The 22,159-nt window shown below is 45.5% G+C and overlaps 1 protein-coding gene across 9 annotated transcripts in view; it reads left to right on the forward strand.

The window, feature by feature from the left end:
• The window catches only part of dachc (dachshund c), a 662,558-nt gene that overhangs the window by 466,293 nt on the left and 174,106 nt on the right, over window positions 1-22,159 (forward strand). For 7 of the 9 annotated variants that reach the window (XM_070891740.1, XM_070891739.1, XM_070891743.1 and 4 more), the window contains 2 exons: window positions 7,182-7,337; window positions 10,398-10,570. In XM_070891740.1, the coding sequence (XP_070747841.1) occupies window positions 7,182-7,337; window positions 10,398-10,570 (329 nt within the window). The remainder of the gene's footprint in view (window positions 1-7,181; window positions 7,338-10,397; window positions 10,571-22,159) is intronic. The other 2 variants (XM_070891746.1, XM_070891747.1) reach the window with 1 other exon arrangement.

The following is a 22,159-nucleotide window of genomic DNA, read 5'->3' on the forward strand; positions in this document are numbered from 1 at the left end:
CTCACACTCACCCAATTGTAATCACTTCACCATTGCTTTCAGCTGCCAAGGCCCTAAGCTCTGGAATTCCCTCGCTAAACCTCTCCACTTCTCTACCTCTCCTACTTTAAAATGCTCTTTAAAATCTACCTCTTTGACCAAGCTTTTGGTCACCTGTCCTGCTATCTCCTTCTGAGACTCAGTGTCACAAACGTTTCTATTCATAACGCTCTTGTTATGCACTTTGGGACATTTTGCTACATTAAAGGCGCTATATAAATGCAAGTTGTAGTTGCTGAAGTTTGAAAGTCGATATGGATCTCATCACGATTTTTCTGAAATTGTGCTCCCGAATGGAGCTTCTCCTGTGGTCAGTTACATCTGACATTGCCAACTTGCTGGCCATGATTTTCCAATATGCTCTTGTGGTTCAGAAGGTTCTTCACCAGGAGCATAACTTCAGACAACTGGTCCTGTGTATGGTTGTTTGTGTCATAAGTTATTCTACCCAAACTCATATTTTTGGTAATGGAGAGGAACATTTCAGCAGTTTTCTGTTTTTTTTCATCCTTTGTTTTGGAATCGCAACTTTGAGCTTTGAGGAAAGTCTATTCACTGCAGAAGAGCATTTATTTTGAGTGGTACAATATTGGTGCCTTAATAGCAACTTATGCCAGCAGACAGGTAGTTGAAGAAGAATAAAAGTGGAGGTGTGCACACTGAACACATTTTTAATTCAAAGCAAAGGGTTGCCTCAATTTCTGATCCCCTCCCTTTTAGTTTTCCGTTTCTACACAGATGTTGTCATTTCTGTTGTGAATGTGAGGGTTTAGAGACCAAAAAGAAGCAAAGAAACCAATCCAAACCAAGCAAGTGTGTTACACACTCCAGTATCTCCAGTGAGTAAAGACAGCTAAGTCTCTGCTTTGAACTGCATGATGGATAATGAGTATCTGGCGAGGGTTGGTTGAAGCAAAACCATCATTTATTTGTGGGTGGGAAGGGTTCAGGTTTAACATTTAATAAAATCACAAAAGCAGTTTATAACCATTGAACCGTGAGATTAATTTTAAGCCTTCGAAAGGTTTCACTGCGTTGTGTTTGTTTCTAATGGATCCATTGCACAAGAATATGGAGGCCTCAAATGATTTAGCGTTGCTTTAAACATACTACAAATGGGGTTTTACACAAGTAAACAGGCGATTGCAAGTTATAGGGTGTTGTGCTTTCTTTTTAAGCCTGGCTGTGATTTTGCAGACGTCACACAGCAACTCATAGGCCCCAGCACAAAACAAAATGTGTCACGGTCACGTCAGCATATTTATTGCTATCACCCAGAGTGGTGGTAAAACAGCAACAAAAATCAACGACATAAAGTTGGCATTAAATACAAAGGTATAGAAATTCCAGCCTGTTATAGGTGTGGAATTATCATAATCCGGGGTAGAACTTTGGGTGAAAACTGTTCTGGTCATATTTTTTCCCCTCCCTGAACGCTTTTAGGAATTCTATATGGAGGAGGGAGGTGGGACTGGGGGTGGTGGTGACATTCCCCACTTTCATTGCCCTATCATTGGCAGCCATAGAAAGACTTGTATTTATATAGCAGCTTTCACGACCACCGGACGTCTCAAAGCGCTTTACAGCAAATTAAGTACTCTTTGAAGTGTAGTCACTGTTTTAACGTGGGAAACGCGGCAGCAAGCTCCCACAAACTGCAATGTGATAATGACCAGATAATCTGTTTTTGTTATGTTGATTGAGGGTTAAATATTGACCCAGGGATAACTCCCCTGCTCTTCTTCGAAATAGTGCCATGGGATCTTTTGCATCCACCTGAGAGAGCAGACAAGGCCTCGGTTTAACGTCTCATCCGAAAGATGGCACCTCCGACAGTGCAGCAGTCCCTGAGCACTGCACTGGAGTGTCAGCCAAGATTTAAGTGCTCAAGTTCCTGGAGTGGGACATGAGCCCACAACCTTCTGACTCTGAGGTGATGTTGCTAACCACTGAGCCATGCCTTCAGCTACCTTGACCCCAAGCTCTGGAATTCCCTCTTATACCTTTCCACCACTCCATTTTTCTCTCCTCTTTCAGACCTTCCTTAAAATAACCTTTTGGTCACCTGTACTACAGTCTCCTTCTTTGGCCTTTTCTTCTGACAGCCACCCACACACCTGTTTTAACAGCTGATGACTGGCTGGTTCCCCGGAACTCTTGCCAGCAAACAGCCAACAGTTATCAACTCTGCATGAAGCAGGCATTATCGGTGTATGATGGCTGTAAGTGGGCCTTCTCCTAATTGCAGTCAATCTCAGAGACATGTTTGTCATGATAAAAATGGCACAAGAGTGAGGGAGCAGAAAAGTAATTTTACATTGAGGCCCTTAGGCCAGACCGGCCCAGTGTGCTGGCACCCCAGGAGCACTGTAAACTTAAGCTTATCCCAATGCACCTGTTCTTGCTGACCTACATCAGCTCCTGGTCCGCCAATGTCTTTATTTTAAAATTCAAAGCCCCACCTTGGCCTTGTCCCCCTCCCTATCTCTCTAACCTCCACCAGCCCTGCAAACATCTGGAAAAACTCTGTGTTCCTCCAATTCTAATACAAAATTCTTACAGGGCTTGACAGGGTAGATGCAGTGAGGATGTTTCCCCTGGCTGGGGAGCCTCGAACCAGGGTGTCACAGTCTCAGAATACTGTGTCGGCCATTTGGAACTCAGATGAGGAGAAATGTCTTCACTCAGAGGGTGGTGAATCTTTGGAATTCTCTACCCCAGAAGGCTGTGAAAGCTCAGTCATTGAGTATACTCAAGACAGAGATTGTTGGATTTTTGGATGTTAATGGAATCAAGGGATATGGGGATATTGCAGGAAAGTGGAGTTGATGTCAAAGATCAGCCATGATCTTATTGAATGGCGGAGCAGGTTCGAGACTGAATGGCCTACTCCTACTTCTATTTCTTGTGTTCTTATGTTCTAGCCTCTTGTCCATTCCTCACTTCCTCCACCCCACCAAAGATGGGTGTGCCTTCAGCTGCCAAATTCCTCAACTCTAGAAATCCCTCCCTAAGGCTCTCCACCTCTCCGCTTTTCTCTTCACTTTTAAGACTTTCCGTAAAACGTATCTCTTTGAGCAAGCTTTTGGTGAGCTGTCCTAGTGTCTCCTTCTTTGGCTTAATGTCCATTTCTTTGCTGATAACTTGCCTGTGATTCTCCTTGGAATATTTTATAAAGACGCTATATAAGTGTAACTTGTTGTTGTAAATGGTGTGAGCGCCCGCCCTATGCTGCAAATACCAGCGCCCCCCCCCCCCCCCGCCCCGCCCCACATAGATTCGGGGTGGGGTCAGGAGAAGAGAGGTGGGCAGAAGTTCTGCCCCACCTCACTTCTGGCAGCAGTGTGGGTTCTTGAATTTCGAGGCTAAAATGTCTATTTAATTAGAAACACAAACAAGAAATTAGCTTGTGCTGGATTGAGCTGCTGCCTCATGAGCAAGCACAGATTTGTAATTTTGTACAACTTGTTCCACTGCAATCATTGTTAATTTATTGGTTTCTTTCCGTAACTCAAAATGTTAGATTTGCTGTAAAGTAATGAGTGCAATCTCTAGTCTAAATTAATCTATAGCCTATTCATTTTTAAAGCCGGTTATCACAGAGCAGTTCATAGTTAATATTCATTAAGGCTCCCAACATACTTTATACAGGCTGGTTTTTATCTGTATTAAGTCTTAATTCATATTAAATCTAAATTAATAGGTTTTGTGTCGCTGGAACTCATAGGCAATTTGGTTTCATTAAAATCCAGTATAATAGACATATACTGTTGATGTGGATTTAAGTCGATCTGCCATACAGATGCAATTTAGGCAGTAGACTTGAACAAAACTGGAAATTAGAACATTTAGTATTCTCAAGACATAAATACACATCGTTTTGTGAGAAGTGTCTACCTTACTAGAATGTTAATGTTGATTAATAAATGGCAGAGCCAAGCTTTTACTTAAATGAAGGCAAACTGGTAACTGTGAAATATTGGGAGAGAAATTCTCTTCTCTTTTAAGTAAGGTCTTCAAGGAGAATTGAAACGTGGAGAGGTAGGGAGGTTTAGGAAGGGAATGCCAGAGCTTAGGACCTAGGCAGCTGAAGGCACGGCCACTAATGGTGGGCCGAAGGACAAGAGGCCAGAATTAGAGCACGGCAGAGTTAGTCTAGAGGGTTGTAGGATTGGAGGAGGTTACATAGATAGGGAGGGGCGAGGCCATGGAGGGATTTGAATATGAGGATCCGAATTTTAAAACAGAGATATTGATGGACCTGTAGTTAATGTAAGTCAGCGTGTACATGGGTGATGAGAGAACTTGCTGCGCGTTAGGATGCGAGCAGTAGAGTTTTGGATGAGCTATGAGCTATGGGCAGAAAAGTGGGACAGAAAGGAACAATTGTGCGGGGCAATGTCCCATGCTCTAACACAGCCTAAAATACATCCAGCGCCATATTGGCCATGGACCATAATCAGGCTGCCATCTTAAACGTTAGGTCCTTTATGCCTGTTAATGAGGAAGCTAATGATTGCTTGACGACCTCTTCCAAAAATTGGGCAGCGCTGAGCGAAGTAGGGCCTGTTAAAAAAAAAAAATAGCTCCTGCCAGTGCCAGCCTTGGCCAACTCAACCGGTTTACCTTGGAGCTATTGCTTGCTGTGCACTTGTGGAGCCTTCAGCGCTAACACTGTACATAATTCAATCTAAAGGCAGCCAAAGAACCAATGGGATCTACAAAGTGAGGGAGGCGGCTGGGGGTTGGGGGGGTGGGGGGTGGGGAAGAAGAAAATCAAAGTGGCCCAATCTCTGCTAGAGTTTCCTATTAACATTAATTACTCCCAGCATGAGCTGAAGTTATGCAAGAGGCAGGACACATGTTCCGCACACTCATTTGGAAAAGTAAAATGATATTACTGATAATTACAAAAATAAGGGAAATAAAAAGATTGCTGTGTTCTACTTTCTGAAACTCTGGGCACCTTATTATCCAGTAAACTCTGTGGATAAACGGAAACAATTATTCAAATTGTGGGTTTAGCAGGCAAACGGTCAACAAATAGAGCACATATGTTTTTAGTTGAAGGGGAAGTAGTCATTGAACATTTTTTTTAAATAATGTTAAATATACTTTTTGGTGAGTAGGGCAGCCAATGGCTGAAGAAATACTGACACCGTAGACCCTTTTCTATTATTTTTTTAAACATGTTATTTTTGGTTGAATAATGAGTCTTGATGGCATTATTGGGATTATTGGTCTGGAGCAGTTCGGAGTCCCACGATGCTAGTGAGCTGATTATCATTAACACTGATACTGTTAGCCTTGCAGCTCAGTTGTGATTATGTCTGCACTTGCCTATGCTTTTTAAGCCTGGTCCCTCAAAATATTGGGCCCATGTCAAAGATCTCATTGGCATTCACTGCTCAAACAAAAGAGAAATGAGTCACAAGAATCAACAGGAGGACAGATATAGACAAAAGCAATGTATGACAGTTGTTGATAATGGCTTGATATTTAAGAAGGGGTCCTGATGGTGACAGTGGAGTAGATTTTCATTTTCAACGCATAAGTGGTAATCCAGCAAAATGGATCGTCTGCCTGTTACAGAATCCACCCAACTTCTTTACCCAGACAATGATTAGAATGTGCAACTTGCTACCACAGGGAGTAGTTGAGGCAAATAGCATAGATACATTCAAGGGGAAGCTGGATAATCACATGAGGGAGAAAGGAATAGAATGATATGCTTATAGTGTTAAATGAAGTGGAGTGGAGCATAAACACTGACATGGATCAGTTGGGCTGAATGGCCTGTATCTGTGCTGTAAATATGATATAATTCTATGTAATTTTCATTCCAATTAAATCAATGGTATGAAAATTAAACGGGTTTCAGCTCCATGAAATTACCCCCCATGCAGTGAAGATGATAATTTACCCCAGTTGCTCCTGAAGGTCCTGTGCTCAACACTTTGTTACTCTGTCGCGCTTTTTAAATGTTCCTGTCACAGCTAGCACATCCACCTGAGACACATACGCCCCTAAATACATTCCCATTCTCCCATATACTTTACTGTCTTTCGTAAATTTCTACGGGCATTATTTTCAGTGGTACAACTGATCTCAGAACTCTGCAGCAGCAGTTTCTCACAAGTTGTAAATGGTGTCAGAATCATATACCAGGCAAATGCCAAGCCTTCAACCAGAGTCATAGGCTATGCCATTTAAAAAAGTTTGGGATTATTCGTTCCATTGTAAATACCTTTTTAATGGTGTGTTAAGTCTTAATTGCTGCTAAACAACCTCTCTGGCACTGAAAATTAACTTTTACAAGTGTGGAGTCTCATTCCTTCAGCTTTTAATTATTGTTGAAGATTAAAAATAAAGTAATATTTTCTTTCAGTCTCTTTACCTCTCTCTCACTTAATCCCATCTTTCTTTCCCTCTCTTTATTTCTCTTTCTGTAGCTGATTTGCCATTGAATGAAATATTGCAACTGACACTTCCTGGTTCAGACTCTGCGCTGCTCACTAACGATTCTTCAATCCGATTGGTTAAGGAGCCACGCAGTTGCTTGTCCTGTTCACAAAGGTCCCAGATGCCCAGTAGAGGGCACCACACTGTTTGGATGTTTGGCTGACAGGAACCTGCCATGCCTATGGGCAAGTGCCAGTGTAATGAACGACTTCCAATGTTCGTTTGCTGCTTAGAGCAAACTCTGGCCCATCCTGAGCTTGAGTTGGTCTGTAAGTAAATTTAAAAGAAGTTTATGCTGGATGAATTTTGGTTGGCAGCATAAGTGATAGAAACACTTGAGCCTTGTATATAAGGCCCCAGGGCTGAGTTCCATTTGATCACACTGAACCTAATCTGCAGTTGTCTGGGAAGCCGTTATTCTGGATATTGTTCAAAAAAAAAACGAGATGTTGCATTTTTGAGATAGGAAAAGTGACATTGCTTGGCTCACTACTGCTTGGCTCTCTCTTCCTACAGGGTGATCAGAAACAGAGGCTGATGGGCCTTCCCACTGTTCAACCCTGGAGAAGGATACAGGGCGTTGAGCAGCTGGCGAGGGTAGGAAAGTTGGGCAGAGGAAAAAGAAAGAACGATGATGAAGGCCAGCTCACTCACAATGTGTTCTATTTCCTATCCTGCAGGTAGCAACGATGGCTCCTGGGATAAAGAGAAACTGCAGTCTCCCACTGCTCCATCCGCACAGGGCTCTGTCAGTCATCCTACCCTCTCCAGCCAGCACAATCTCGCAGTAAACCACTCCCTCAACTCCCTCCAGCAGAACCACTTATTACCCAATGGTGAGGACAACCTTCTGTGTCATCAGATGTCCTTGTGTATGCCATATTCTTTTTTTTTTAACCAACCCCATGTTGGATAAGAATGCTGAACAAGCAGGAAGTTAACAATGTGCTGCAGACGACTTTATATCTTGCAAGGGCCAAAGGTTGCCAGCACCTATTTAATCACATTATAGAGATGAACATCAACTGCATCTTGGAGGTATTCGTTGCACGACTAAAAAAAAAACACAAATTAAATCATATTTAAAAAAAAAACAAGTTTGAAGTAGATGTGAAATAAATATTTTATAGAGCAATGTTGCAATCTTTATCCTTCGATTAATGCAGACTCATTATTTCAGCATCATTATGCACCTTGTGTTGATCCTTTCTGTGTTGAGCTGTGAGAATGCAGGAGCTTTCGATAGGACGCACAGTTCTGGTTGGTGTGAATCTATCTCTCTTTGTGACTTTTGCCTCTATTTACTGCTGGTGTAAGTAATTTATATCTGTTCGAAATGTACTCAAACTAGATACTCCATCACAGGATGTCACACACGTGTAAATATTATAGTTTGAAGGACAAGATTTTTATTTGATTGATCTCAACGCCACCCTTCCTCCCCATATCCCTCAATTCATTCTTTCTCCAGAATCAGATCTAGTTGCCTTTTGAGCTTATTTTTATTCTTCTCTTCAAATGTCCTTCCCGATTTAATTACTTATCTGTGCAAAGGAAAGACCTGACTTTCTTACTTTATCCTATCTTAGTTTTGAACTCGTGTCCCCTGATATTGCATCCTTTGTAATAGTGAAACAATTGCCTGTATCAGATATACCAGACCTTTTCATAATCTTAAAATGCAATCATCTCCTATCTCTTCAACTGTCCCTTTGGTCTCCTCCCCCTAGGTCCCCTTACTTCCGGCTCAGTTTCCACTCCCCCTCCTCTTTTAAAGAGCATTGAAGGGCAGTATATAAATGTAAAAAGTGATTGTTGAGAGCTCAGATCCAGGGAACCTTGTTCAATCACTGTGCTCTTTGAACAACGTTTGCACACTAACCAATCCTTTCATTGTTTGCAGTTCCACACATGGTTATGTATAAAATTTCTGTATATGAAATTTAAAATGCTTTTTTTCCTGAGTTCTCCTCTTCATGATTTCAGCCTTTGAACACCTTCAGTTATTTCCATTTCCCACTGTTCAAACATCACCCATCTCCATCCCTGCAATGGTACATGAGACATGTGGCTCAATTCAGTTCAATGAAAATTGAATACATCCTTTTAACCATGAGTACATGCTCTCAGAACAGTGGATCTTATTTGAGTCTAACTCATCAAATCCACAATGTTTCTGAGCAGCTATGGAGTCTACACTTTCTTTTATCTCAATGGAATGGGGGGAAACCCTCCTTGAATTGGGGTTCTTGCATGATTGTTTGCTAATGGCCATGTGTGTATATTGTCTGGAAAAAATGAAGACAGGTATAAACAGTTGAATGGCAGAGCCACAGGTTGCTTGTTAATGCTTAGTTTGCCAATAATGGTATACTTGTTGTCTATTACTGGTAGACTTTAAAATGTTTCAGTTATATCTATATATGTCTCATGTACTGAGAGTGACATTTTTGTGGTGAACCTCATCTTCTGGACCTCAATAACTTGGTACAGCCTCTGATGCACTCTCAAATAATGTTTATATTTATGGTGCACATACACTTTTTAGAATTTGCATATTGCAAACTCTTCCATTGGGTTTCAAAGCATCCATAATTGCTGGCAGTGCAGATACTGGGTTTTCTACAATGCTCTATTCACATAACAGGGTGTCTGACAACAGTGACTCTGCCTGCTCACTGTTTGTATGGGGTCAGCTGTCAGGAATAAAGAGAAATTATACACCAAAGGTCAAAACTCCTGTGTATATTACATGAAGACTAACATTGTCAGGATGAATAACAGGGAGAGTGCATTGATTGCTACAGGGATTGTAGCTTCCAGAGGAGCAATTCCATCGCCAGCGGAAAATGAGGGTAATGGAATTAGAATCAAGGTGATTGATTTACCGGCCAGTTACCACTCCACCTCTATGTTAACTCAGGCCTACTGATGGGAACCTGACAGATCAATGCAAATGGGGGTTCCATGATCTACATAGGACCCCAATGGAATTTTGAGAGCCAATTGGGCGGAGCGTGCACTGTAGGTGCTCCACTCAGTTAAACCTGGCCGTCAAGAGTAAGAGGCCTCAGAAAGTCGTCTACAATGTTCTCTGTATGGCCAAAAGGAGCAGGAGCACTCCACAAGAATAATGTGGTTGCTGTCGCTCCAGCCTCCCACTCCCATCCCTTCCTGCTCGCCCTTTCCCCTCCCCTCCCCGGAGCCTAGCTCCCTGCTGGCACGATATTGCACTGTCCTGCAGCCGGGGTGTTACAGCAGGTAGCCTGGTCAGGGGCTGCAGCTTCCAAGAGGCATGTTAATTTGGCCCTGCCCACAACATTTACTCCTGCTGGCGGGATCAAGTGGCGCCCGATAATTAAAATCACCCCCATTATATGTTGAAACATACAACTGTTCGGAAACGTACGTATTATGTAGAACTATATATTTTTTTTAAGTGCATTTATATAGTACCTTTCACACCCTCAGGATGTCCCAAGGCACATCACAGGCAGTGATGTCCTTTTGAAATGATGTCACTATTATGTGGGCGAATGCAGCAGCCAATATGCGCACAGAAGCTCCCACAAACAGCAAAAAGAAGTAAATAGCCAGTTAATCTGTTTGCCAGAGTGTTGGTTGAGGGATAAATATTGGCCAAGACACCAGGAGAACTCCCGACTCTTAAAATAGCGATATAGGATGTTCTACATCCTAAACAGGCAGATGGGACCAGGTGTATATAAGGATACATCACAACAACAAAGTCAACTGAAAAAGTAGAGGAACATGAATAATTAAAGTCAGATTCCTGAATATTTTGAATATCCTGTAGATACATTATTGTTAACCTGCTTTATATACCCAGCATCAGTTGGACAAATAATTCTTGAAATGAATCTTTTGCTTTTCAGGTCTGGAGCTCCCCTTCATGATGATGCCCCATCCACTTATTCCTGTCAGCCTACCTCCGGCATCAGTTACCATGGCAATGAGCCAGATGAACCACCTTACCACTATCGCTAACATGGCAGCAGCAGCCCAAGTACAAAATCCCCCTTCCAGAATGGAAACCTCAGTTATTAAGGTAAATGCGCTCTAGTGCAGCAGTTGAATAATGATATGGACAGTGCCAACATTCTGTATTGAAAGGGTGTTGTCAGACTGTTCTAGAAAGTTTACGCCGGGCGAAATTCAGGAGGTGGTAACCGCTGCGAGGGAAATAGAGCGCAATGTCGCGTGCTCCACTTCCTCTCGGGGTCAAGACTGGGGCGCTAAGCGCGGAAATTTTCCAGTGCTACGCGGAGCACTATGTACCGCTGGCAGGAGCACAGGGCCCTCCCCTTAAAGGGAGCATCGCGGTACAGATCCCGCGAATTGGACAAGATATGGCCGCGACCGGTAAGTTGTCCATTTTTTAAAAAAATGCCTGCCGCACCTCCCCTTTAATTTTCACCCCGCGTGCGGAGGGAGGCCCTGTTCGCAACCTGCGAAGTTGGCACGGGCATAGCCCGCGGCGGCCTCGTGGGGCGCTATAGAATTTCCGCTCCAGGTCGAAAACAGATCGCTGTACACGTTGATGACATCATAATCCCCAGCGCAGTAGCCCGGGGCACTACCGGCAGGACGCTACTGGTTTGCACCTCCGCTAACTCCCGCGGAATTTCACGGGAGGAGGTAGCGGCGCCACGCCCCAGGCGAGAAGTCATTTGCACGGGGCGCTAACGGGAGGCGCTAACAACATGAATTTCTCCCCATCCATATCTTAGAATAGGCTAAGATGTTACTGAAAGCAGTGTCCTTGCCAACAGCAAATAATGAGAACTCCATGATTTTTATATATTCTTAAGTTTAAATAGGTTGGTTTTTAAGGATAATTAAGGATTATTGGGCAATTTTAGGGAAAAAAAATAGACGCATGTACATTGTTCCACTTTAATACCCGATTCTACTTTTCTAAGTTAGTCAAACGGCAGAAATGTTACCATTGGATTTCGAAAGTGTTATGTCTTTAATACTCTTTTGACTGACTCCATGAGGTCTAGTATTGCACTTGAGCTGTTGTGACCTTCGTCCCATTTATTGTAACGCCAGAGTGAGGCACAAGCATGGTGGGCAGCCTTTTATACTGGGCCCTGTACACCTATGCAGGTGACCCTCAGGTCTCCAATCGCAGTGCCCTCTGGTGGCACACCTTATGTGACTATACAGTTAGTATGGTCTACATACATGACATCACTTCCCCCCAAGTCTTTAATGCAAATTGACTCATACATTGACTCATACATTGACAGTGACCTGGGCTTTGCTCTTCTTGGTTGACCATTGGAAGGTCGTTTCTCGCTTGGATGGGTTGGTAGTGAGATTTGTTGTCAGTGGAGGTCCCAGTGGTTTCTGGTTGTGAATCCATGACTACTCCATTCTCCCCCCCACACAGAGATCATGGTAATGGCCCGTCACATGGGTTTTACATTTACATCTTGGTACATTTGTTGGGTGGATGACAGTTGGGTTTCTTTTTGTGTGGTACATTTACATGATCAGTACAGGTATATCAGTACAGGCACACAAGGACAGTCTAGTTCCAGCACGGCCGGATGAGATCCGGGTCGTCTGATAGCGGCGCAGCGCCCCATGCTAGTGGGTCTGTGGGCGAGGTGAGCTCATTTTGCTCGAGTTGCCAGAGTTCAAGGCTCTTGCCATTACTCCTAGTGTCAGGCAGGCCCAAATAATGCTGATGTGTCTGTGACCTCCCTGTCCTTTTCGTTTGCACAGTGTCGCTGCTGCTCCCTGGGAAACGGTCTGAGCGAGTGAGTGTTTCGTCTAAGCGACGGTGGGACTGCCTCGTCTTGTCTAGCAGTTCGCAGGGGACTGCTGACTCGCTTTCCTTGAGGGCTCTGTTGTGAGCACTCTCTAGTTTGGGATCCTGGCTGGTCCAGGTCCCATTCGGAGGAGCCGTTGCAGGTGACCCTTCGCTCTTGGGCATTGCCGTGGTGGCGAGTGGGTTTGTGGGCTGCACCTTTTCCACCCGGGTGGTGGGCGACGGGAGCTGACTGCGAGCATAGGCGCAGCTTACTGTTTCTGGCCTGTGGCAGTTCATGCCATCAGGTACCTGCAATGTTAAACCGATCTGAGGCAGGGTATCGCTACCGGTGTCTCTGTTCTCCGGGGATCTCTGCAGCCTGTCTACGTCTGTCAGCTGTGGGGACACTTTATGATACATCGTTCTGGTCCCGGAGATGCAGGCTACAGCATTGGGTAGCCCGCTGGACCTGTATACAACTGTTAGGTGTTCGCCCGCTACATTGGCTGATTGTAATTTGCACCTGACACCGCTCAACAACATTTTGTTCATTACAGCTGGACTTTTACATTGGTTACCAATTTCGAGCAGTTAATTCAAAAATGGCGGGTTGCTGGCCTCCTTTAAAATGGCCTTACTACTTTTACCTCAATCGTCTTCCTTGCGTGGAACCACGTGTCGTTGCTCCATTAGCGCTGCACCTCGTGGTTTGGACGCCATCTTTTCCCTGTCCATGATGTCGACTGCCGCGATCCTCTTTCCCAGGGCACTCTGCCACTGAAGCTGGGAAGGCGCCCTCGGATCCAATCTTCCTCCCCAGGAATCCTGCCACTGAAACCGGGAAGGTGCGTTCAGGTCGTCTCGGCCGGATCATCGCCACGCAGTCGTGATGAGCGGTCTGTGCCTCGGGGGCTGCGCGGATCTGCTCTCTGGTGCCTGGTCCAACCGAAGATGGGGGCTTGCTCTGCCTCTGAGCACAGTGAATGTTGATCGCTGGAGGGATGAAGTCTTTCCAGTTCCAATGAATCTTCCCCATCCATCTTCTTCCAAGTAGCGTTGGTCCATCACCTGAAACAATCCACAATGGTTTATTGTGCATCGCGCCATTATGGGATACACTTACATCCGCAATACCAACAACTGATATCAGTTCCTTGGTGTAGGTGCGCCGCTTTGCCTGAACCGGCACCAGGTTGGGTCATTCAGCTTGATCGTTCCATAGCCTCTCAAAGGCTTCCTGGCTCATTACTGACTGACTCGCCCCCGTGTCCACTTCCATGAAGACTGGAATGCCATTTATCTCGACTTCCATTATCACTGGAGGACAATCTGTGGTGCAGGTATATACTCCATACACTTCGTCCTGGGACTGAGCTGCCTCTCTAGCCATCTCCTCTTAATCCTCACTGGATTCACAGCCATCTGCTGACTCCTCTTCCATGTGGTGAGGCACAGTTCTTTTGCACATTTGCTGGAGGTGGCCCTTTGTGCTGCAGCCTTTGCACACATAGTCTCTGAACTGACACTCATGAGCCCTGTGATTAACTCCGCAATGCCAGCATGGTGCTACTCGACTTACGTTTGCACCCCTCGGCGGACTCTGAATTAAAGGACTCGGGGGCCTGTACGCTCTGCCCGGGGCAGATTCACGTTCAACAGTTCTGCCTGTGAAAGGCACCATTCTATTTACAGTACTTGCTGGGTTTGATTGCTGAGAATGAGTCATCATCTGCTTGGAGCTGCAGCTTGAGGTCATGAACGCCTGTCTAATGCTGATGGCCTTTTGCAGAGTGACGGTGATTTCGGTAGTCAGTAGCCTGTGAAGGAGGGCCTCATGACCGATGCCAATTACAAAGACGTCCCGCAACGCATCAGCGATGGATGCACCGAATTCACATGTCCTGCCAGCTTCCTGAGGTCGGCAGCATACTTCACGATTTCCTGGCCCTTGGGGCAGTGGTGTGTATAAAATCGATGCCTGGCCGTGAGGATGCTCTCCTTCGGTTTGAGTTGGTCCCGAATTAGCACTTTCAGCTCCTCGTATGACTTGGTCATTGTTTTCTCTGGTGAAAGCAAGTCCCTGACGAGGCCGTAGACCATGGGCCCACAACTGGTCAACAGGATAGCTCTGCGCTTATCTACCAGCGTGGCTGGATCATCGCCTACCAGGTTGTTTGCTACGAAATATTGGTCCGTAAAGGCCATAAAGGCTTCCCAATCTTCACCCTCTGAGAACTTTTCTAATGCACCAACATTAGTCATTTTTGCGTGAAAGTTCGAAATCTCGTCGCCAGTTGTTATGTCTTTAATACTCTTATGAATGATTCCACGAGGTCGAGTAGTGTACTTGAGCTGTTGTGACCTTAGTCCCATTTATTGTAACTCCAGAGTGAGGCACAAGCATGGAGGGCAGCCTTTTATACTGGGCCCTGCACACCTATGCAGGTGAGCCTCAGGTCTCCCACCGCAATGCCCTCTGGTGGCACACCTTCTGTGACTCTTCAGTTAGTATACATGGTCTACATACATGACATAAAGATTGCCATTGGGGTGTCTCCATGAGTCGACTTTAACGAGTAGCCAAGCCCTTTAACCAGAAAGATGCCAGGTTTCATCCACAGTCCGTGCTGAGTTAGCTTGTCTCAGTTCAGGTGCAAATCGTGTGGTGCTCCTGGTTTAGGGGTGGTGGAAAATTGGCAATGGGACTTTCTCCTGGTCACAATCCTTGTTGGATGTGTAAGTATGTGAGCATTGGCTGAGGGCAAAGTCGGAATTAGCTTCGATGTCTATAGTCCACAAACCATCCAGAACATATGACTTTGAAGTTCTGCTCAGGTTCTACCTCCCTCCTACCTTAACTTTGGGAGACTGTGAACCCTCCAGGGAAAGGCCATAGAGAGCTGAAATCAGCCACATATCCCTGTAGTCATTTTACCAATCTCCCACTGGCTCAGGTGGGCGGATGGTCACGTCTCGGTCAAATTTCCTGAGTGGAGGGAAGAAAATTGGCAGTAAAAGGAAAACAAAATCTAAAGATTGTATTTAAACATCAGAAATAATGAAATAAAAACAGAAAATGTTGGGAAAAAATTCAGCAGGTCAGACAGCATCTGTGGAGAGGGAAACAGAATTAATGTTTCAGGTCAATGGTTTTTCGTTAGATTTAATAACATTGAAAAGGTGCTGACCAAGTCACTGTCGAGCAGCGTTGAGAATAGGCTGTGTTTTTTAAAAATTCAGCAGCTCTGATTTGCAAGCTAATAATTACTGAGTGTATCTGCAAAAACCCTGATGACAGTGGTCTTTGAAAGTCATCAGGTGATAAATTCAGGAGGACCCATTTTTGGGCACTCTCCCTGTTATATATGAATGAAGAGTATGACTGGATACTGTGAGCTCAAAGTAAAGTGTGACCTTAGTCTTTTATTGCAGGTCTCCAGAGTACCTCTCCAGCCTGTGAGGCATCCTTAAGTACCTGTGCTCCCAAGGGATTGTGGGATCCCTTGGGACTCCAGGGGATGAGCTCTCTGGTGGCTGGACAAGGAATCTACAAGTTTACATGCATTACACTCCCCACAGAACCAATGTTGGAGCCAAGACCTGAAACAGGCATTAGGCCCCCTATTTGCATATGTAAATGACCTAACACCACCATTAGGTGTGGGTAATGGATACCTCTTGTTTGTCCTTGCCAAATATGGCGGCAAACTTACTAACCACCATTTCGGGTCTTAGGGGAATCTGCAGCGCCTGAAAAACGGGCGCTATGCAGTCAAAATGATCCCTCAGAGTATACTTTAGAATAGCTATTGTAGGGTCATAGCATTCAGATTTAGGCTTTATACTCTTGGAAATTGCCTTGAGCCCCAATTGGAGGTGGTAACCTGGTTGGGGCAGTACTTCCTGCACCCAGCACAGAAGTCTCGCCCTAGCTGCTGAATTGGCCTTACTGCCCCTCAGAGGAAGTGGAGAGCAATCTCATGTGCTCCACTTTCTCTTCGGCCGGGTTCACATAACGCTGATGCGTTTCAACACCCTTCCCCTTCAGTTAAAGGGCGGGCCGCTGCGCACTCTGCACAGCCTCTGATGGCCTCCACTTAGCCACCAGAGCAACGTGGTACCAAGGCCGCAGCCAGGCAGCCAAAACAGAGTGCCGGGCCGCACAATGGTGGCTAGGACACAGGAATTGGAGTCGACTGGTGAGGTGGCAAAACTGCCAAAATGGCGGCGCAAGGCACTCATGACCTCTCCTTTAACTTCCGCCCCGGCGAGCGGATGTGGGTCCGCTTCGCGACCCACGAGGCTGGCGCTGACGCCCGCTCGCGCCTGCCTTGCGGGGCGGAAAGGGATCAGCACGCGGCACGAAGGAATCACTGACCATGGCAATGATGTCATCTGAGGCAATTTCCCAAGATCCTGTAGCATCCCGTCCCTCCCCACTCCCGCCCCCCACCCCCCCCACCCCGGGTGAAAAGTGTATCCCGCCCCATGAGTGCCCGCCGCCCCCCCCCCCCACCCCGAGGCAATAACTGGCGTTGCAAAAAGGGGCAATTTTGACCCATTTGAGTCAGTTGAAGTTCATTGTCAGATGCAAATTTCCTTCCATGCCGAGCATCCACCCCCCTTAACTTGCCACCAGATCACGGCTATACAGTTCTCTGCAAATCACTCTGTTACATTTAAGATTAGCTTGGGTATAAAAGAAAGAGCGGAGAAAGAGACACAGATGTCATCGCACCCAATTCGCGCTGCTTCCGATTACATAGAAACATAGAAACATAGAAAATAGGTGCAGGAGTAGGCCATTCGGCCCTTCTAGCCTGCACCGCCATTCAATGAGTTCATGGCTAAACATGCAACTTCAGTACCCCATTCCTGCTTTCTCACCATACCCCTTGATTCCCCTAGTAGTAAGTACTCCATCTAACTCCTTTTTGAATATATTTCGTGAATTGGCCTCAACAACTTTCTGTGGTAGAGAATTCCACAGGTTCATCACTCTCTGGGTGAAGAAATTCCTCCTCATCTCGGTCCTAAATGGCTTCCCCCTTATCCTTAGACTGTGTCCCCTGGTTCTGGACTTCCCCAACATTGGGAACATTCTTCCTGCAACTAACCTGTCCAACCCCGTCAGAATTTTAAACGTTTCTATGAGGTCCCCTCTCATTCTTCTGAACTCCAGTTGATCCAGTCTTTCTTGATAGGTCAGTCCCGCCATCCCGGGAATCAGTCTGGTGAACCTTCGCTGCACTCCCTCAATAGCAAGAATGTCCTTCCTCAGGTTAGGAGACCAAAACTGTACACAATACTCCAGGTGTGGCCTCACCAAGGCCCTGTACAACTGTAGCAACACCTCCCTGCCCCTGTACTCAAATCCCCTCGCTATGAAGGCCAACATGCCATTTGCTTTCTTAACCGCCTGCTGTACCTGCATGCCAACCTTCAATGACTGATGTACCATGACACCCAGGTCTCTTTGCACCTCCCCTTTTCCTAATCTGTCACCATTCAGATAATAGTCTGTCTCTCTGTTTTTACCACCAAAGTGGATAACCTCACATTTATTCACATTATACTTCATCTGCCATGCATTTGCCCACTCACCTAACCTATCCAAGTCGCTCTGCAGCCTCATAGCATCCTCCTCGCAGCTCACACTGTCACCCAACTTAGCAAATTTGGAGATACTACATTTAATCCCCTCGTCTAAATCATTAATATACAGTGTAAACAGCTGGGGGCCCAGCACAGAACCTTGCGGTACCCCACTAGTCACTGCCTGCCATTCTGAAAAGTCGGCATTTACTCCAACTCTTTGCTTCCTGGCTGACAACCGGTTCTCAATCCATGTCAGCACACTACCCCCAATCCCATGTGCTTTAACTTTGCACATTAATCTCTTGTGTGGGACCTTGTCGAAAGCCTTCTGAAAGTCCAAATATACCACATCAACTGGTTCTCCCTTGTCCACTCCACTGGAAACATCCTCAAAAAATTCCAGAAGATTTGTCAAGCATGATTTCCCTTTCACAAATCCATGCTGACTTGGACCTAACATATCACCTCTTTCCAAATGCACTGCTATGACATCCTTAATAATTGATTCCATCATTTTACCCACTACCGATGTCAGGCTGACCGGTCTATAATTCCCTGTTATCTCTCTCCCTCCTTTTTTAAAAAGTGGGGTTACATTGGCTACCCTCCACTCCATAGGAACTGATCCAGAGTCAATGGAATGTTGGAAAATGACTGTCAATGCATCCACTATTTCCAAGGCCACCTCCTTAAGTACTCTGGGATGCAGTCCATCAGGCCCTGGGGATTTATCGGCCTTCAATCCCATCAATTTTCCCAACACAATTTCCCGACTAATAAGGATTTCCCTCAGTTCCTCCTCCTTACAAGACCCTCCGACCCCTTTTATATCCGGAAGGTTGTTTGTGTCCTCCTCAGTGAATACTGAACCAAAGTACTTGTTCAATTGGTCCGCCATTTCTTTGTTCCCCGTTATGACTTCCCCTGATTCTGACTGCAGGGGACCTACGTTTGTCTTTACTAACCTTTTTCTCTTTACATATCTATAGAAACTTTTGCAATCCGTCTTAATGTTCCCTGCAAGCTTCTTCTCGTACTCCATTTTCCCTGCCCTAATCAAACCCTTTGTCCTCCTCTGCTGAGTTCTAAATTTCTCCCAGTCCCCGGGTTCGCTGCTATTTCTGGCCAATTTGTATGCCACTTCCTTGGCTTCCTGATTTCCCTTGATCGCCACGGTTGAGCCACCTTCCCTTTTTTATTTTTACGCCAGACAGGAATGTACAATTGTTGTAGTTCATCCATGCGGTCTCTAAATGTCTGCCATTGCCCATCCACAGTCAACCCCTTCAGTATCATTCGCCAATCTATCCTAGCCAATTCATACCTCATACCTTCAAAGTTACCCTTCTTTAAGTTCTGGACCATGGTCTCTGAATTAACTGTTTCATTCTCCATCCTAATGCAGAATTCCACCATATTATGGTCACTCTTCCCCAAGGGGTCTCGCACAACGAGATTGCTAATTAATCCTCTCTCATTACACAACACCCAGTCTAAGATGGCCTCCTCCCTAGTTGGTTCCTCGACATATTGGTCTATAAAACCATCCCTTATGCACTCCAGGAAATCCTCCCCCACCGTATTGCTTCCAGTTTGGTTAACCCAATCTATGTGCATATTAAAGTCACCCATTATAACTGCTGCACCTTTATTGCACGCACCCCTAATTTCCTGTTTGATGCCCTCCCCAACATCACTACTACTGTTTGGAGGTCTGTACACAACTCCCACTAACGTTTTTTGCCCTTTGGTATTCTGCAGCTCTACCCATATAGATTCCACATCATCCAAGCTAATGTCCTTCCGTACTATTGCCTTAATTTCCTTCTCAACCAGCAATGCTACCCCACCTCCTTTTCCTTTTATTCTATCTTTCCTGAATGTTGAATACCCCTGGATGTTGAGTTCCCAGCCCTGATCATCCTGGAGCCACGTCTCCGTAATCCCAATCACATCATATTTGTTAACATCTATTTGCACAGTTAATTCATCCACCTTATTGCGGATACTCCTTGCATTAAGACACAAAGCCTTCAGGCTTGTTTTTTTAACACCCTTTGTCCTTTTTGAATTTTGCTGTACAGTGGCCCTTTTTGTTCTTTGCCTTAGGTTTCTCTGCCCTCCACTTTTCCTCATCTCCTTTCTGTCTTTTGCTTTTGCCTCCTTTTTGTTTCCCTCTGTCTCCCTGCATTGGTTCCCATCCCCCTGCCATATTAGTTTAAATCCTCCCCAACAGCACTAGCAAACACTCCCCCTAGGACATTGGTTCCGGTCCTGCCCAGGTGCAGACCGTCCGGTTTGTACTGGTCCCACCTCCCCCAGAACCAGTTCCAATGCCCCAGGAATTTGAATCCCTCCCTGCTGCACCACTACATCGGAAGTGCAGCGAATTGGACACACTGACCTCAGGGCTGGGGTGTCTGATCCATGCTCTGGGTACGTGAGGCTCCGTGTTTGATGTCGGTATGCAAAATGTCCCCTTTAAATGTAATCCAACACCCACTAAAGTCAGACTGCAACATTTTGTGTAATAGGTGTGCAGGATGTGAGTGTGTGGGATGAGAATTTTATGCAGCATTGTATAATATATAAATACACAGTGACTCATCATTTGTTTGTTCCACCTGTGAGTAAGACCTTCATACCCCATATGAGTTGTCACTTATGATTTATGAGTTTCAGAATAAACTGGGTTAATTCACTGTAGAGCAGGAGAGTAGTGGTGCTGCACTGTTCTGGGCTTAATAAAACATGACGAGCATTGGTTCACAAGCAAGGAGTTGATTTTAACCCGAGCTGTCTGCTGGAAATCTGGTGGATGAGGGGTGGGGTGGGGGGGGGAGGGGGGGCGGTGTGTGGGGGTGGTGGGGGGATAGGCAGTTAAACTCGACTGGGCGATATACCAGCCAAAATCCCGCCTAGATACCGCCGTCTTCAATTTTAATCTGCTCTTCTGAGCAGGTGAAAAACGCACCCGCCCGAGACTGGCGGGGTCTTTCTTTCCATGTGCAGATCGGGGTCCGATGACATCATCGTGCCCCATCCGTGATCTGAACTCTGATCTGGGCTTGGATGCTGTGACAGCTTTTGTGCCCACAAAAGCTGAGTGAAAAGGTGATCAGAAGCGGAAGAGGCCACTCCAGACACGGTTTTATTTACCTTCTTATGGGGCCAGAAAAAATAGGAGTGCTGCACCAGACCCCATAAGGAGAATTTAGGCCTCCGCTGCTCCAGATGCTACCCCCACCCCATCGGGAAATTGCGTTAGGGAAATTGATGGGACTGAAGGCCGATAAATACCCAGGGCCTGATAGTCTGCATCCCAGAACAATTAAGGAAGTGACCCTAGAAATAATGGATGCAGTGGTGGTCATTTTCCAACATTCCATAGACTCTAGATTAGTTCCTATGGTTTGGAGGGTAGATAATGTAACCCCACTTTTTAAAAAAGGAGGGAGAGAGAAAACAGGGAATTATAGCCCGGTTAGCCTGACATCGGTAATGGGGAAAATGTTGGATTCAATTATTAAAGATTTAATAGCAGTGCATTTGGAAAGCAGTGACAGGATCAGTCCAAATCAGCATTGATTTATGAAAGGGAAATCATGCTTGGCAAACCTTCGAGAATTTTTTGAGGATGTAACTAGTAGAGTGGAAAGGGGAGAACCAGTGGATGTGGTGTATTTGGACTTTCAAAAGGCTTTTGACAAGGTCCCACACAAGAGATGAGTGTGCAAAATTAAATCGCATGGTATTGGGAGTAAAGAATTGACATGGATATAGAACTGGTTGGCAGACAGGATGCAGAGAGTCGGAATAAACAGGTCCTTTTCAGATTGTCAGGCAGTGACTAGTGGGGTACGGCAAGGTTCAATGCTGGGACCCCAGCTATTTACAACATACATTAATGATTTAGATGAAGGAATTGAATGTAATATCTCTAAGGTTGCAGATGACACTAAGCTGGGTGGCGGTGTGAGCTGTGAGGAGGAAGCTAAGAGGCTGTAGAGTGACTTGGACAGGTTAGGTGAGTGGGCAAGTGCATGGCAGATGCAGTATAATGTAGATAAATGTGAGGTTATCCACTTTGGTGCCAAAAACAGGAAGGCAGAATATTATCTGAATAGTGACAGATTAGGAAAAGGGGAGGTGCAACGAGACCTGGGTGTCATGGTACATCAGTCATTGAAAGTTGGCATGCAGGTACAGCAGGCGGTGAAGGCGGCAAATGGCATGTTGGCCTTCATAGCAAGAAGATTTGCATATAGGAGCAGG

Source organism: Pristiophorus japonicus, chromosome 10 (genome assembly GCF_044704955.1).
Source record: "Pristiophorus japonicus isolate sPriJap1 chromosome 10, sPriJap1.hap1, whole genome shotgun sequence".
In the NCBI taxonomy this organism is placed as follows: Eukaryota; Metazoa; Chordata; class Chondrichthyes; family Pristiophoridae; genus Pristiophorus; species Pristiophorus japonicus.